Here is a 17,686-nt window from a genome sequence, read left to right as displayed (position 1 = left end):
ATGCGATATACCAGAATCCAATGCTGCATACGCCACCAACTATTCCAAATAACATTTATTAGGGATAAGAAACGCAAACTCATACCATTTTTTACAAGTTTCTGTTTCACTCTTTGAGATGAGTTCTCCCCTCCCTGTGGGGAGAGACACAGAGATAAAATGATACGACGTTCAACCCATTGTTATCAGCAATCTTTACTTGAAGAAAGAAAAATAATTATTACAAATCTGCAATCTTTCGAGATCATATAAATAAAAAAGTCATAACTACACACTGAAATCTTCCACAAAAATTTAGAAAAAGTACTCAGATATAAACAATGAAAGATAGTCTCTACTTGTTATGGAAGAGAAAAATTAAAGTTGAAACAACTATGACACTGTAGTTAATCTTTAGGAGGGAACAGGTAAATTATATGTTCTTAAAACACTTAGATGTAAAAAAGTGCGCCAAAAATGGATTAAGCGTGCGACTCAAAGGAATGAAATCAAAATTGGCGGCCAAACTGATAACTACACTTATAGCATTGTTTTGTTGAAACCGGCACAGCGGTACGTCTTCGGACTTACAACATTAGAAACAGGGTTTCGATACCAGTAGTGGGCAGAACACAGATAGTCTACTGTGTAGATTTGCGCTTAAGAATAAACAATCCTAAAGATTTCAGAATGTTGATTGTTGTTCTTCGTTTTCTTAACTGTAACTGTTCACTAAAACTTTACGGATGATACACCGATTTTGTTTAATATCACCTAACAGTAAGTGATATATTTTCAGTTTTAAAATAAATCTGGGTTAAATTCAATGTGTTGTTTACGTAATATTTTACAATTCAAGATTTAACTATATATATATATTCGTGTGCAATATGTTAATATCTAAATGTCAGGGCCCGGCATGGCCAAGCGTGTTAAGGCGTGCGACTCGTAATCTGAGGGTCGCGGGTTCGCATCCCCATCGCGCCAAACATGCTCGCCCTTTCAGCCGTGGGGGCGTATAATGTGACGGTCAATCCCCCTATTCGTTGGTAAAAGAGTAGCCCAAAACTTGGCGGTGGGTGGTGATGACTAGCTGCCTTCCCTCTAGTCTTACACTGCTAAATTAGGGACGGCTAGCACAGATAGCCCTCGAGTAGCTTTGTGCGAAATTCAAAAACAAACAAACAAACAAACAAACTAAATGTCATATATATATATACATATATATGTAACCAATTCGATCTGTGACGTTTAGCACTTTTTATTGGATGTAATTCCGTGGTTTTTATTCATGTTTCCATACTTCTGGTAACACTTACCTTCATATGGTGTTTGTTAATTAATTCACGCTGCTACATCAGGTAAATATTTGTATTCCTAAGTTTGTTTGAAGTATTAATGAAAAATTGGGTAAATATATGCATAGTACCTTGATAAAGGTTTATCTAAAAAACGTGATTTTTTATGAAAAATTTTGTAATATTTTACTATGTTGCCTCAGGCTTTTAATTCATGAACAACAAATTCTGCCGCTGGTATGAAATCCAGTGCACAACTGGTAATACTACTACCAACCTCATCGATTCCACTTGTATTCTGTTGAGTGTTGTTCACGCGCAGCGTAGATTGGTGCGCAGAATATTTGGATAACAACATGTTGAAAGTACGTAATGAAGCCGTAATCCTTGAGCTGAAGTCACAGCAAATTAGTGTAATGGCTAGTTGCTTAAAATAACTGTTGACTAATAAGAGAATATTCATGTAACAAAGCAATTATGGTGCAGGTTGCCACAGGCACAAAACATGCCTCGTTTGACAAAGTTTTCGATGTGTTCGAAGAATTAGGAAGGTGAGGTTAATGACATGTTGAATTGATAAAATGATAGACCTGCACAAAGTTTGTTTTATTTTGAAAATTAAATTATTTTAATATTAATATATAATAATTAATCAACGTATAATTAGGATATAGCAGAGTTACTTATGTCGGTTTTTACTGGAAATGTGTAACTTTGATTAGAAACGCCGAATTTAAATTATCAAACTTAAGTTTAAAATTATTTTAAAATTTCGACGATTAATATTACTAAACTGATACAACCCCACATTTTTTTTTTACCTTAGTCATATATCGTTGTACCACCCGAGACTAGGTTAAAATTGAAATTATCAGTATCAGTTACTAACCTGAGCCTTGACTTTGAATCATTTCAGCATTATCATTGTTAGTTTGACTCGAGAACTTGTTCAGTGTCTCAGATCTAGTTCTAGCTGCTCAAATAATAATATTTACACTTTAGTGTTACAACAGCTAATAAAGTAATTGTAATTACACTTACAAAGAGGTTGTATATGAGAACTGCATATATAATGTTAGTATGTTATATTATCAGTAAAGGGATATGTTTTGTGTTAGTCTACTGACTAATTATTATACAATATTATAAAAATGTTGTATCTCTTCAATTTTTGTAACAGTAACTCATTAACTGGTATTTACAATAAGAAAAAAATCATATTTACAGTCCCATCTTTCTTTACATTATTTAATAGCATAGATTGTTCTTGCTCCTCCAGGAAGTTTTCTAATTCCATATTGGCTGAGAACATTGTGTCTTAACTGTGTGGGTGTGATGCTGGTTGATGAATATGTCAGAATATTGTTTAGTTGGTTGTGTGTGTTGTGCAGGTATCTATATATGTCTGTAATAATATGTCTACCAGTTTAAATTTCAAGACTTTTCTACAATTAGTTATGAATTCTGCATTCTTTACTGGATTCCTAGTGGGTAGAATTTTGCTCAATTAGAAGAGGGGAAATGTACCATTGTTTATTAGTGCTATTTAGATGCAATGCATCTTTCCATATCATTTAAAAATTCCTACATAAGGGACTTAGTTCACAAACTGCACCTGATACATAAACATCTCAACCATAAGCAGGTAACAGAAACCTTAAGTGAAGATCAGCAGTCTGTTCAAGGAGGCTACTCATTTTTCTTTTGTATGTAATTATGGTAATATGTTTAAGAGCTACCAATTTTATCCTGATCTTTTCACAACCAGTCCTTCAGTCATTCACCACCACCAAAGAACTTCTTATTGTAACTTGTATCATTGATTTATTTTGTCATATTATTACTGAGTTGAGACAATCAAAATTATTTTCTGTATAACATAAAATATTTTATGATGACAGTAGATCTTTTGGTTCATCTCAGTTGTTCTATCCTCTAACTTAAACTAAAACTATTAATAAATAACTTGCAGAAAAGTTAAATCCAGCCCTTATCAATCATTCATATGTACGAGAAGCCTTCTTTTAAACATACTTAAATTTACTGTTCCACAACATCCAGAGGCAACCCACCATGTTAGAAAAATGAAAATGTCTAATGTGATTATGATGACAACTATCAGAATGTGCATCTGTCTTCTAATCCAATTGTTCTCATTAAGTATGGAAAAACATGATCCATTAACACTATTAATTCTTTTTACAATCTCAAATACCTCAGTCAGACCTCCTGTAACTCTCTTCAGTTTGGGACATTTCAGCTTCTCACAAGGTTAACCCTCAGTCTTGGGTACCATTCTAGTAACTCTATCCTGAACTTTTTCCAATAATTCAATGTATTTCTTAAAGAGCTCAAGACTGATAACAATATTCCAAATGTAGCCCTAACCAGTGACTTATACAATGTAGTTATAACCTCTTTTAGACTTGTATTTCTGAAGATAAAACCTAAAATCTTATTTATCTTACCACAAGTAACAGCACAGTGCTTAGATGGCTTTAGACTAATTAACTGTTAGACAAAGATTTCTTTTTTCCATGACACTGTTAAGATTATTCCAATCCAAATTATACATATAATTCAAATTATTTTAACACGTGCACTATCTTCTATTTATTATAGTTGAAACCCAGTTTTCGTTTATTTGACAAACTCAATAAATAATCTAAATCCATTTGTAAATCAGCAGCATCTTCTTTACAGCTAGCAACACCCAAGACCTTAATACCATCTGCAAATTTAATTTGTTTATTTATCTATTAATCTGTCATTGATGTAAATCAAAAGAGAGTAAAGGTCCTAAGACTGAGTCCTGAGGTATCTCACTTGTAACATTAATCCAGTTTGACTGAACTCTATTTGTAACAATCTCTGTTTTCTTCTATCCAGTTTGTTAACTTATCTCCCCTCCACATATGTAGAGATAATTTTTTCATTAGCCTTTTACGTGGCACCTTGTCAAATGCTTTCCAAAAATCCAGATAAACCAAATCTATACTCACCCTTACCTACATAAGCAGTAATGTTTTTTCAAAACATGTTAAGATTTATAAGGCAAGATTTTCCTTTAGTAAAACCATGTTAGCTATCCAGTAAATTTTCTAAACTTTGTTAAATGATCTTGTGGAACATATTTTATTGGACTTTCCAAAACTTTGTCCCATAACTGATGTAAGACTAATGGGTCTTTAATTACTGTGACAGTTTCTATCACCTCTTTTGAAAAGAGGAGTTACATTAGCTAACTTCTAGTCTTCTGGTACATATCCATTATTCAAGGACTTGCAAAAATAGCTGCAAATACTCACATATCTAATCCTTAACCTTCTTCAAAACCTAAGTCTTATAATTATTTAGACTTCCCAATTTTTTCTTAACCAGTTCAGAATTAAAACAATCATCTTGTTTGTTGTTGCTTCCATCTATGAGTTGTTTAAGATGTGGAATAGTACTTAAAATATTGTTTGTAAAAACAAAAGAAAAAGCAAACTTTAATAACTCAGTCATCTAATAACCATCAGATACTAACCTTTCTTTATCATCCATCAAGGGTCCTATTTCCACCCTAACATGTTCTTTACTTTTAATGTATTTAAAGAAATCCTTAATGTTAATTTTTTCTTTCTTTTTTTTGGATGTCCTAATTTTCTTGACCTATAACCTTCTAAACCTCATTTTATACCAGTCAGTTTACATTTTTTATGTTTTTCTTTAATTATATTTCTTTTACTCTTTCTGAACCAACCTGGTTTTTTACTTGCAGCTACCCTTTTCTTTCTGTTAAGGAATATTTTTACCTTGAATTTTTAATATCTTTAAAAATTGTCCACATCCAATCATCATCTTGAAACAATTCAGCTGCCCAATTTACAACACATAATTCTTGTCCCATCCCTTTAAAATTTATTTTGAAATTTGTAACCAAAATATTATTACTGATCTCCATATGCAGCAAAACATTGAACCTAACAGAGCAATAATCACTTGCACCTAGACATTCTTGAATTTCCACCATCTCATTCATTTCTGTATTTGAAATTAATAATAAAACTAATGCAACCAATAAGAAAGCTGCTCAAGAAATGTTGCTGATTGGATATTTACACTTCCAGTTCTGTATGTTTGCAGCTCATGAAAATCAGGTATAGGTGATGTAGAAAATTTTAAAATATTCTTGTCATATTTGCATAAGAGCAAAGATGATGTTAAATTCTTATATGAAAAAAACAAAAAAAATTACCAGCTGGTCAAATAATCCAACAGTATATTCCATGCACACTTAATCAACTTGATGGATGTTACACATTAACAGTTGTCTCAGAGATCCTCTTGAACCAGATGCTGTAGAGGAATCAGTTTGACTACTTTCTGGTGAGATCTGTATTGATACCTGCTCTGAAGAAATGTACTGGAAACAAAGGTCAAACTCCTTTCGGCCTGTTGTTAATATACTGAAAAGATGAAGCAGATGCAACTTGAATTTCTGAATACAAATAGTTCACTTTTAGCTCTTTTGCTATGGGCTCGGTATATGGACTAGTATTTTGTAATATACAGTCACATTTCAATTATTGTACATTATATATATCTATGTAGATTATTACTATTTACAGTGCATTTAAACTTATTTCTCTTATAATATAGAACAATAAGTAAAGCAAACAAGTACCTCCTCTTGCTACAACCTTTGTACTTGGTTGCTGCTGGACATAGCTTACTAAGTCTTTTAAAATTTTGCTCGTGAAGGATATATTTATATACAGTTAAATAACCAAACAAACATAAATAACTACACTGATACCATAGAATTCCATTATAATTTATTAAGCTTAATAACTAAGATGTATTTAACTTTAAAAAAATAGGAAACTTTGAGCAAACAAAAGACACAACCTATCCCTTTGAAATCTTTGATCGAAAAGAACATTGTAGCCTTTTCAAATATTAAAATGGTGGGGAAACCACTCTGGGGACATTATAAGCTATTGATTGGTTATCCACATGTTATATATTTGAATGTGTTATTTTAATATACTCTTAAATTTTAAAATTAACTCATATATAATATTAAAGTTTGAATTATCTACAGTTTGATTCTAAAATTGACATCAGTTCATAAAATAGTAAGCCAATTAAATTTTCAATGAAGGTTAACAAACAAAATATGGCCTTTGATCTCTGACTTGTCATGAAAGGGTTATTAGTTTTAGGAACATTAATCTGTGCTGCATTTGACATACCAGAAGCAGCAGAAAATAGTCCACTAATTAAAACTAAGAACAAATGAAATACATCAGCCAAAGGAATGTAAGCAAGATGTCTCCCTGCCAAACGTAGCATAATTAATTGATCTGGCCAGTTTTAAAGGTTATGATGGTTGGGAAAGTGTTCTTGCACAGTTGATAAATTAAAGGCAAAAAGAAAGAAAGAGTTCATTTGATCATTAGACAATGTGAGATATTATCCTTATTGAATGTAAGGATCTTTTTCCAATAATATTATGGAGAAGCTTCTATCATCCCAGTGTTCTAACCACTGCAGCTGACTTCCTTTCATTCATCTCTCTAGCTTTTTAGTGTATCATGAATTAAACTGATTCATTTGAAAAACCATAAACTTTAAAGCAAGAGCAATAACAACTTCTGTTTGTCCATTAAAAGATTCTAGTGGAAGCCAGAGCTTGACACTTGTATGATGAACTAAATTACAAGAATCGAGATGATGAAAAGCAAAAGAAAATTATAAAGCTGTCGTTGAACTAAGGTTATTAATGTGTTTTGGTGTAAATTTAGTTTGAAGAAGTTTTATGTTTAAATTAACTGCAGAATATAAGTAAAGGATAATATTGATCCTTGAAAAGATTATAACCTCATTAACAGTTGAATTCTTTATCTCACTGGTTTCTTACTAATTTCATCAGTTTCAGCTGGTGTTCTGTTGAAAACTCCAATCAAAAGCCTTTCTTCCTTGTTACTATTAACAGGCATCTGAAGAGATTCAATCTCTTATTACTCAACTTCAACAGGATACAACTCATATTACATATAAATACATTCCTATTTTTCTTTATACCACTATACTTGTATCTTATTTAATAGAACTCTTATTTCAAAAGAATTCTTGTTGTGAAAGGTGTTTATGTATAACCAAGTTTTGGTTATTTGAATTAGGTCAAAATCCCTCATTTTAATGAATTCTCTAAAGTCATCTGTTTCATTTCTTATACTTCTAACATTACAATGATAACAGTTTAGCCTACCATTAAAATTCCTTCTGTATTTTGTTCCTACACTATAATTTTTCTACATTTCATTTCTTCATTATTCCAAGCCACAACATTGTCTAGTTCTAATTTAAAGCTTCTACAATGTGATTGATAGTCATTGCAAACAAGTTAACCCATACAATAGTTAAACCATTCATTCTGAAAAGCTTCCATTTCATAGAGAACTAATTAACCTAAGCTCACCATTCAGTCCTAGTGACTTAGTTTTATTACCATGATTAAATATACTTAAATCTGAATGTCTTTAACAGAACTAAATATTGTGGGCTTTTTCTTTAAATGCCTTTATTAATACTTGTATTTATTAATTAGCTTCTTTGATCTACCCTTCCATATGTATATTACAAAAAATATGTAGTTGCTGGCACTGGATCATATAATATCATTCTTTCCTTCCTAATACTCCCCCCCCCACACGTTGTATAAAAGAGCTACCTATAGTTGTAACCTCCTGGTATTCTTTATCCCATCCTTATCTACCAGTTTTGATTTTTCCCTGCAATACAATGAATATAAAACAGTTTTTTTTCTTTACTTCATTAACTGACCTATAACACTTTTTTACACTTTAGAAAATCTAGTAAATTACAAAATTAACAGGAATGACATCTTTTCAGGGGTAGGAGCCATAAACACACTAATAGGTTCAATCCAAGATTGGCTTGTCTGATTTGATGTTGCATGGCTTTCATATTCACATGATTTGTAACACCCAGACTTCTTTTAATGGGATTACCTAAAAGACAGGATTTATTACAATCCCAAACCTTAAACCAATAACAATATATTCTGGGAGGTTCAAAACATCCTCCTAAAAACATTCCTTGAAGTAATGAACAGTCCAAATGTAGGCTATTATCAGTAAATATAGAGTCTAAATTAAATGTCGTGTGAAAAGAGATTATGGGAACATAACTTTTATTATTTGGTAATCACCAGATTTTGTACTTTTCTAGACCATATTAAGGTGTGTACATTCAGGGACACTCAATATATAAAGTTGTATGAGATTCTAAAACTGTGTTCAGTTTGATTTTTCAAATACTTTTCTGAATTAATCTTTGTAAACACACTAAGTTGTGACAATTTAAGGTTAAGTTACTTATTAATTATAAACTGTTGTGCTTCAAACATATTGATGAAAACACTGAAGAACGTTAAACAATTATTGACTGGTTATGAGGACAACAAATGACCTGTTGCTGGAAATCTGCCAGTCACTAATCATTTTAATTTACGTTTTCTTTGTTTTAAATTGTTTTTTTTTGTTTTTTGGAATTTCGCACAAAGCTACTCGTGGGCTATCTGTGCTAGCCGTCCCTAATTTAGCACTGTAAGACTAGAGGGAAGGCAGCTAGTCATCACCACCCACCGCCAACTCTTGGGCTACTCTTTTACCAACGAATAGTGGGATTGACCGTCACATTATAACGCCCCCACGGCTGGGAGGGCGAGCATGTTTGGCACGACTCGGGCGCGAACCCGCAACCCTCAGATTACGAAGCGCACGCCTTAACGCGCTAGGCCATGCCAGGCCCTTGTTTTAAATAAAATCTGATTAATTAGTACTGTCATATAGTACATTTACCCAGTGAGGTTTCAGTTACTTACAAATAAGAACTCCAGGGTCCTTTTGCAAGAAAAGACAATAAGAGTACTAAAGCATAATCAAGGGAGCTGTAAAAATCCTATTAAACTTCATCATAAAATTTGCCTATAATGCTGGTGATATTTTAAATGTTGTTTTCCAGTAAGGCCTAAACGAATCTGTATTTAAACTGTTGTTGCATACTTTATAACTTTATTGGTGTGATCAAATTTTGGTGGGCCTTTATATTTTAAAAAGTTAAGCAAAATTTAATTTTGTTGATTTTTTAAAGTGAGATTAAAATATTCAGTGAAATATCAAACTTTAAAATACACATGTATGCCTCGGGATGTAGAGCATGCATCATCATATGTGTGTATCTTACGGTCTGATATTAGGTTATTACAGTTTGAAGAAACTGTTTGCAGTTAGGCCTAAATGAATTGCCGTGTCTTCTCTGTCCAATACAAATTGTCTTCTGAGAAGTTTTGTTACGACATCGAGAATGCATGGCAAGGCTTTATTAACTGTACAACACTGGTGTCCAAAGGTACTGCAGGTGTTTCGGTTTAAACGTCTTAGGAGGAAAAAAATGAGACAGCCGTAGGCGCTTGGATACTGTTATTCCCCATCGCCTCTCGTGATGGTTATAAGGGCATTAACTTTTATGCTAACTAATGCTTCTTTACAGATTCTTAATGACTGGTATATAATTATATAAACGGCAGATATTGGACTTGTGTCCCTTCAGGGTGGCAGGACCTAAAAATCCATCAACTAAAGAATTGGATGTTGGGAGAAACGGGATTACGCCGTGTAAACCCACTTCACTGTACAGCACCGACAACATGGTTGCAGTATGATGACTGCTTTTCAAGATAACGTGCTCTATACCACGTGATGTGCTCTCGGCCAATCACGGCAAATAATTCATGATAGAAGGTAGAATAAAAGCTTTTACATGAATCTGTTATTGTGAAACAAACCGTGGCAGATATACGTTGACATAAATATTGTAAGCCAACTTTATTTACAAGTCTATATGCTCATTTGACTCTCCAAAACATTACTGCTTTATCATTTACATGCTCGAATGTAAGAAAGACGTCAGTGTGTGTGTGTGTGTGTGTGTGTGTATGTATATATATATATATATATATAAGCAAAAACTAATTTGTAGATTTGTTTTGAAGTCCGTTTTATATCATTTCTTGAAGCTTCCTAGCTTGAATCTGATTCTGTCATTTACTTTTGTGGTCTTGATTTTTTAAAGGGTGACTGGAATTAAATCATTTCGTAATTCAGGATTAGCCTGTTATATAAGCGCACATGTGTTACTATATCGTGTATATGTTATGTAAGTACACATGCACGTATTTGTGTTGTATCAGTTTGGCCTATTACATAAACACAAATGCACATGTGTGTGCTATATGGCATTGTTACAACAAGTTAACCTGTTACGTAAGTATATATGCACATGTGTGTGTTATATCACATTGTTATTGAGCTGTGGACCCAAAGTAGGGCGTTCACCTTTTGGTGACCACACACTTTCCTTCCTGATATTCCAGGTTAAACCTGTTTGTAAAGTTATTAGGTCATTTTACTTTGACGTTGAGGTTATATGAAGTAGGCGCACACATTTATTTATTGTCGATATGCGAAGCAGTAAAAATATAACGTTAAAATTTTTAATTGTTAAATAAAATTACAAATTAATAGTCATGGTGGAAAACAAATCAAGTGGTGTGTAGAATCATATGTGCTTTATTTGAAATATTATGGAATAAATATTCGTTATATTAGTAAAAGTGAAGCATCGCTCTCTTGTATTTGGAGTAAACGTCTCGTAATAATTTATAATACACCTATAGCTATTTTAAGAACTTGTACTTCAAGTTTGTGTGGATAAAATTTTAACCAAAGCCTTATCGAGGGCTATTAACCACTAAAAACGTGTGTTTGAGCTATGTATCATACATTGCTGTTACAGAAAATTCAAGTTAAATCACTTACATGTGTATTTATAATACATTCAGTAATATTGTAATACCTTATAAGTCTCGCTTTAATCCTAGGAATAACATTTTAATCAGTTTACGGAAACGTTAAGGTAATGGTTATTGGAGAAAAAAACGGTAGACTTTGATATTTATTTAATTAAAACACGTTTCGTGTATATAAGAGACCAACACCAAAAAGGAAATTAGATTATGGTAATACAACCTTTATGTAACTTTGGTACATCTGGTAGTATTGTCTCACGTGTTAAACACCTTGAAGCTATTTCCTAGTGCGTTCATGTTTGTTTTTTGTTTTTTTTTCTAAAATACTGAGCGTCTAAATTTACTAGTTTCAAATATGAATTCGTTCGCATATCAGAAACATTAAAGACGAAAGTCAGTTATCTCGTGCATTAAAGTTATGCAACTTTCTTTTGTCGCAAAAGAAACGAAGACCTGTGTCTGGGTTTATCTAGGTTTGTAGTTCTCCAGTAGTTTTATCTATTGCTTATCGTGTGTGTGAAAAGATTTTCTGGCAGTTTATATGTGTGTAAGTAAGATTGCTTTGTAGAATGACGAAATAATTCGTTTTTATCTGTAGGTAACAAGTACTCTATAAATATGTGTGTGTGGTTATTTATAGCTAGGTAGATGTAATACTGTGAGGAAAGTGATGTTGGTTCTTAGTTTTTTCGTTTTTAGACGCATCTGTTCACTGATCTGAATTTCGTGTACCGATCTCTCATGCAAGGTCGCTATAACGTAGTACTGATTAATCAAAATGTTAACTATTTTATTACCTCCTCCCTTTATTTGCCCCCCCCCCCATTGACTTAGCTGTATGTTTGCGGACTTGTAACGATAAAAACCGAGTTTCGATACTTTGGGGGGTACGTTAGCCAAATTGTGCACTATATGAATTGTGCTATATAACCATTTATATCCACATGTACGGATAACCCATTATGTAGCTTATTTTTTGTAACGATGATATAGTTGTGTAAAATTATTCAGGGGGCTCCAGTAAGAGAGCCGAAAACTCTCACGAAAAAAATATATTAACGTACAGAACAGTTCGTGTATAATTCTGCGTATTAGTTTTCTATGTTACAAGTCTTTAAAAAAAAGCGTTACAGTTGTGTTGCCGCTAAAGTCTTATTAGTCGGTTGCGTGACGTTTCTGTGATGTATGTACTATTTGTTGTTATCAGTGTCTTCTAGGATAGTGTATAAAACAACGCTTAGATACTGCATGTCTGTGTTTAAACTGATGAGTAAATGGTGTGTTCGTTCTTAAAGGAAATAAAGCAATGGATTCACGTGCATTAATATTTCTATTTTAAGAAGTCTAACCATTACTAAAGCTATGTGATGTCGAAAATGTTTAGTAAATATTTCTGCTTTAAAGGTCTTAAATTACCGATATGCCATAGTTGGTTTTCAAACAAAGTTGGTATAACATCTTAACAAGGGTAAATAATAATAAAAAAAAGTAGGCATGGGCGGGAAAATATTACAACACCTAAGTGTTTTTTTGACAGGGTACAACCTGAATGTGGATGTGGTCATCGTTCCGTCCATCCTACTTCATGTGTTGTTTGTAACTTGGTAGTTATTTAAACTAAGTGAATGGTGTATGTATTTAAATTTGTAAGCTTTGTTTCAGGAACTCAGCACAGATACATGTATGTAATCAAATTACGTGACCCTAACGAAATGTTTAACATCATAATGGGGGTGTTTTATGTCGGGAGTCAGAAAAAAAGCTCTAAATGTCATAATTTTCTAGTAAACATTTTTACACTCGTCTCGTAGCATTTTTTGGCCTCAAGTCTCCAGAGTTAATGGGCTCCAGGTCTATCCTCCTCGTAGTTTTCCTTAACGTTAACTCTCGACGTTTCCTGGATTTTGCTGATATCTTTGCTATAGTTTTTCTTTTATCTATCCAGGGTGGCAACCTTTTCTTTGGCTGGATTAATAGCTAAGGCCTGTTTTGCACATTCAACGTTGCTGTTTCTAACCTAATCTCTATTATTGTAATAATGCTGTCTTCTCCGGAAATACTTTTCTAGGTTATCAGTATAAAATTTTTCCCTGTTCTATCATTTTGCTTCCTAGAAAGGCATATTTTAAAAAATCGTACTGTTTCAAGTACAGTCTTAGATGTCAGTAGGTCACACATATTTTGAAAACAATCTAAAGGTAAATTATACAACTTGTTGATTCTCGGTTTAAGTCCAGAGTGCTCGAACTAAATCATACTATATTTCGATAGTGGTCGCGTTCGTCCTCACATAAGAGTTGCGTCTTATGCACTGACTGTTATGATAGAATTACTTTGTCTAGTACAGGACCTACGAGTCACATGTATAGAACAAAAATTAGATCATAGTTAGAACCAAGGTCTAAAGAATGTACATAGTACATAATTACTATTTTTCATTTATCTGCAGGCTGATCACGTAGCATATGCGCATAAGCACTCATGCACCCGTACGTGATATGAAGGTTGGTTGTTATTTGGCAACTCTCAGAGTATGCTCTTAATCATAGAATATGGTTACTAGTATATTGTTAGCTCGTTAGTAGTGTTACAAAAAGTTATTGTTATTATCACGGTTATAAATAAAACTTAAAAGCTCTATTAGGCAAAGTAGCTTAATCCAGTCGTGTGCATTTTGCATAAGGTGAAGGTGCGAGAGTTATGCGTTTTCAATAAGGGTAGTTAGATAATCAGATTGACACATTTGTAATTTAATTAATTTTTGGTTTTACTCTACCGACTTTCTAAAGTGCTTTGGTGGCTTGTTACTCTTCACTTGGTTTGGTTACTACTCAACAGTGTGTGTAAAGTGTTTATAAAGTTTTATTTAAACTCTGTTTGTAGAGTGTGTGATATTTTAGTTTATAATGTACGTCTGGCCCATTCCTGCCATAAGTGCTACCACACTTACGATAGTGTCAGTATCATTAGATAAATTGTTTTTAAGTCATTAATATATTTTAGAATAAAAATAAAGTAATTTTGTGTTGGTTATATAAAGCTGTTTAAGAACTGTTCGTGGCCAGGTGGGTTAAGGCGTTCGACTCGTATCTGAGGGTCGCGGGCTCGAATCCCCGTCGCACCAAACATGCTCGCCCTTTCAGCCGTGGGTGCGTTATAACGGTGCGGTCAATCCCACTATACGTTGGTGAAAGAGTAGCCCAAGAGTTGGAGGTGGGTGGTGATGACTAGCTGCCTTCCCTCTAGTCTTACACTGCTAAATTAGGGACGACTAGCGCAGGTAGCCCTTGTCTAGCTTTGCGCGAAATAAAAAAAACAAACGAACAAGAACACTTGTTCTAGTTGTTTTTTGTTTTTTTTTTAATTTACTGAATCTCTTTCCCTAAATTTTTGGCACGGTCGAGACTACCAAAATAACGCGTCTTTTATAGTACAAGAAACTGAATTAATCATTTAAATGGAAGTTTTTGAGCGGTGGTTTAAAGCAGGCCAAATATAGATCTTTGTTAAATGCTGTTTTACACGAAAATTCACATTAATTTCAAATTGGCAAGAATTTAAAAAAGAGACAGAGAAGAAAAGGAACGCATTGTATTTTATGTTGATGCTTGTATAAACAGTACAAATATATCTTGTAATATTTGAAATCTTGTTAATTTGAACTCTCTTGACAAACTTTAATCAATTCAGTAGTCAAATTCATGGACATTTTAAATGTATTCGTTGGGGAGTAAATTCTAACTTCATGCTTTCATCTGTCAACAATACTACAGCGATTATTAAGCTGTTGGCTGCACTTTATAACCTCTGTTAGCGACACCACTGTTATAATAATTGTGTTTTTGTGTTTTTCTTATAGCAAAGCCACATCGGGCTATCTGCTGAGCCCACCGAGGGGAATCGAACCCCTGATTTTAGCGTTGTAAATCCGGAGACATACCGCTGTACTAGCGGGGGGCATAATAATTAAGAAAAGAAATCAAAGACACTAACACCATTGCTATCTTAATTAACTTTAATTTATTTGTTAAACGGCAAAACAGTAATTCACACGAAGCAGTAAAACAGTATAGAATGAAGTATAATTGTTTCACGTATTTCCAATGTCAGTTTTTAGCAGCTATTTAGCTCCTCAGTATATATCATCATTTTTAGAAATATTACCACAATATCACAGTGCCTCGGTGTATGAATCTGAGCATATTTTGAAGCAGTGGTATTGTCTTGGATACGGCAGTGCTTTTCATGCCCCATGACATGCATAACTTTACAGAATAAGGGTCCTTTCCAATGTGTAAAAGACGAAGCTACCAGGCATTATGTTGTATTACAGGTTGATATAATCAGTGTCAAGCCTAGTGGATACCACTCATTATGTTCAGCCAGGGCGCTTTATAACAGGAGGATGTTAGGAATGGGAGATTTCCAAATGATTTCTTATGTGCATCACACTTTGAGTAACAACCTTTTTCTTTGGGGATACCAATGAAAAGAATTCATCATTTGGGCAAACGATGGCTCTCTGATACATGATCCTTAGTAAACCTGTTTTACATGGATACATGTTTTACGTTGAGATATAAGATTATATCGGACTATTCATTGGTGAAAGAGTAGCCCAAGAGTTGGCGGTGGGTGGTGATTAATAATTGCTTTCCTCTCTAGTCTTACACTGCTAAATTAGGGACGGCTAGCGCAGATAGCCAAAGAATCCTCGCTTCACATATCAAATTTCAAGGCAATCTATTAAAAAATGTACGAGATATAGAATCTCCAATTTCGAATATTTTTTTTTCCTTCACACGGAAATTACCGAAACTTGATCGAAAAACATGCATAACTGTTGAGGAGTTTTATTTTGTTTGTTTTTCAAATTTGATATACTGGTGGATCCTTGCAATCTACAAGTAGGTGTCAAATTTTATCGAAATATAATCCACGTGTGCAAAGTTATTCAACAAAAAATCGCTCAGATTTGATCAAAATTTTTGCGCAACCCTACATAAAAAGTTACGTGATACACTGGTCCGAAATTCTTACTGCAGCTTCATCAAACAGTAAAAGTGGACCATTTTCAATTTTTGTAATTCCAGTTAAAGACGCTTCATTTGTAGCAGGAAAACCGTCGATTGAAAGGACGTGCAGATATATAATTACTTGTTAGGCGAAGCATAACGAAAATTTTATTTGATAGAAAAACATACTTTTATTTATTTTTCTCAGATTTGGTACGCTGATAGACCTTTACAACCTACAAATAGGTGTGAAATCTGGTTAAAATATAAACCACATGTGCAAAGTTATTCAAAAACCGCTCATATGTGACCAAAATTCTTGAGGAAGGTCTACGCAAAAGAATCAATCACGTGAGCTGTCGGTCTGAATTTTTTACTACGGCTTCAACTCAGAGTAAAGTGTTTTTTGTTTTGTGTGTGTCATTCGAAGGTTGCTCATTTAGATCAAAAACTGTAGGGTGAAAGAACGTGCATATACACAAGTATTGGTCAGACCAAGCAAACTAGCTCATCAGTTTGTGGATCAGGTTTTCAAAAAATCATATAGATGGATGGTTATTTTTCATTACTAACTTTTAAGCACAATTTTGTTAAATTGTATGAAGTTTTTCTAATTAACAAGGGTTTAGGGTCACTTGGTATTAGCTTAAACAATTACTCTAAATACAGCCGTATCGAGTACATGCAGGGGATGATAATAAACTGGTAATCTAGTTTCCATAGCATTCTTATAAAAGCTCCAGAGAGAAAAGTACCACAAGATATTTCAAGGAATCTGGTTGGTTCTGTAAAGTTTATACCTGTTTTTAATAATAGGATTGCGATCCTATAGTTTATGTTGGTCGCTATTGAGTGTCGCTTTCATACATGGTGTGGTATGTTGGTGTGTATTGACGAAAAACGTCATGATATTTAATTGAAAGCACCTTAGGTGTGAAAAAAGGTGCGTCCAAAAAAAAAAAAAGGATCATGCAACTTAAAGGAAAGACATCAAAATTGGTGACCAAACTGGTAGCTACACTTATTAACATTGATGATAATTTTACAACAAATATTTATTTATTAGCTAGCTAGGCCGCTTACCAGTTTGGCCACCAATTTTGCTCTCCTTTGGTCTCACCTTTTTTCCACCTAAAGTCTTTTTGATTAGATTCTGTATGCACGAATTTTCTTATCACATCTTCATGAAACTGCAATAAACCATACTTTTATATATGGAAAGAAATAATATCTTTTTTTTTAATAGAGGGTGTTACTACTTCCACCCTCTCAGAGGAATCAGTCTGTGTTACTCCTGGGATGAAGTAATCTCTTCTTACCGAATAATGGTCCTAGCTCTGCTGTTATATCCTCACAAGACCGCAGTCAGTCACACTTTTGTATGAGATATGAAACAAGCTGAATAGTGGTTCTGTGTTAATCTGCTTTCACATCCTTACAAAATCTTTCCAGAAATTTTTTCTTGTAGTAACCATGCTGCGACAAGAAGAATGTTTTTATTTCATAATTTA

General features: G+C 33.5%; 1 protein-coding gene across 3 annotated transcripts in view; it reads left to right on the top strand.

The window, feature by feature from the left end:
- The first annotated feature begins 1,524 nt into the window (after positions 1 to 1,524).
- Positions 1,525 to 17,686, top strand: part of LOC143236757 (death-associated protein kinase 1-like) — an 80,788-nt gene continuing 64,626 nt past the window's right edge. Inside the window, exon 1 of one of the 3 annotated variants that reach the window (XM_076475255.1) lies at positions 1,525 to 1,642. Coding sequence is in view for 2 of the 3 variants with exons in the window: in XM_076475254.1 (XP_076331369.1) it covers positions 1,755 to 1,828 (74 nt within the window). In the remaining variant the exon portion in view is untranslated. Of the gene's footprint in view, positions 1,829 to 17,686 lie in introns of all 3 variants that reach the window. The other 2 variants (XM_076475254.1, XM_076475253.1) reach the window with 2 other exon arrangements.

This window comes from Tachypleus tridentatus, chromosome 13, assembly GCF_004210375.1.
Source record: "Tachypleus tridentatus isolate NWPU-2018 chromosome 13, ASM421037v1, whole genome shotgun sequence".
Classification (NCBI taxonomy): Eukaryota; Metazoa; Arthropoda; class Merostomata; order Xiphosura; family Limulidae; genus Tachypleus; species Tachypleus tridentatus.
The sequence above is the reverse complement of the archived record's forward strand: the minus strand, read 5'-3'. Positions and strand labels throughout refer to the sequence as shown.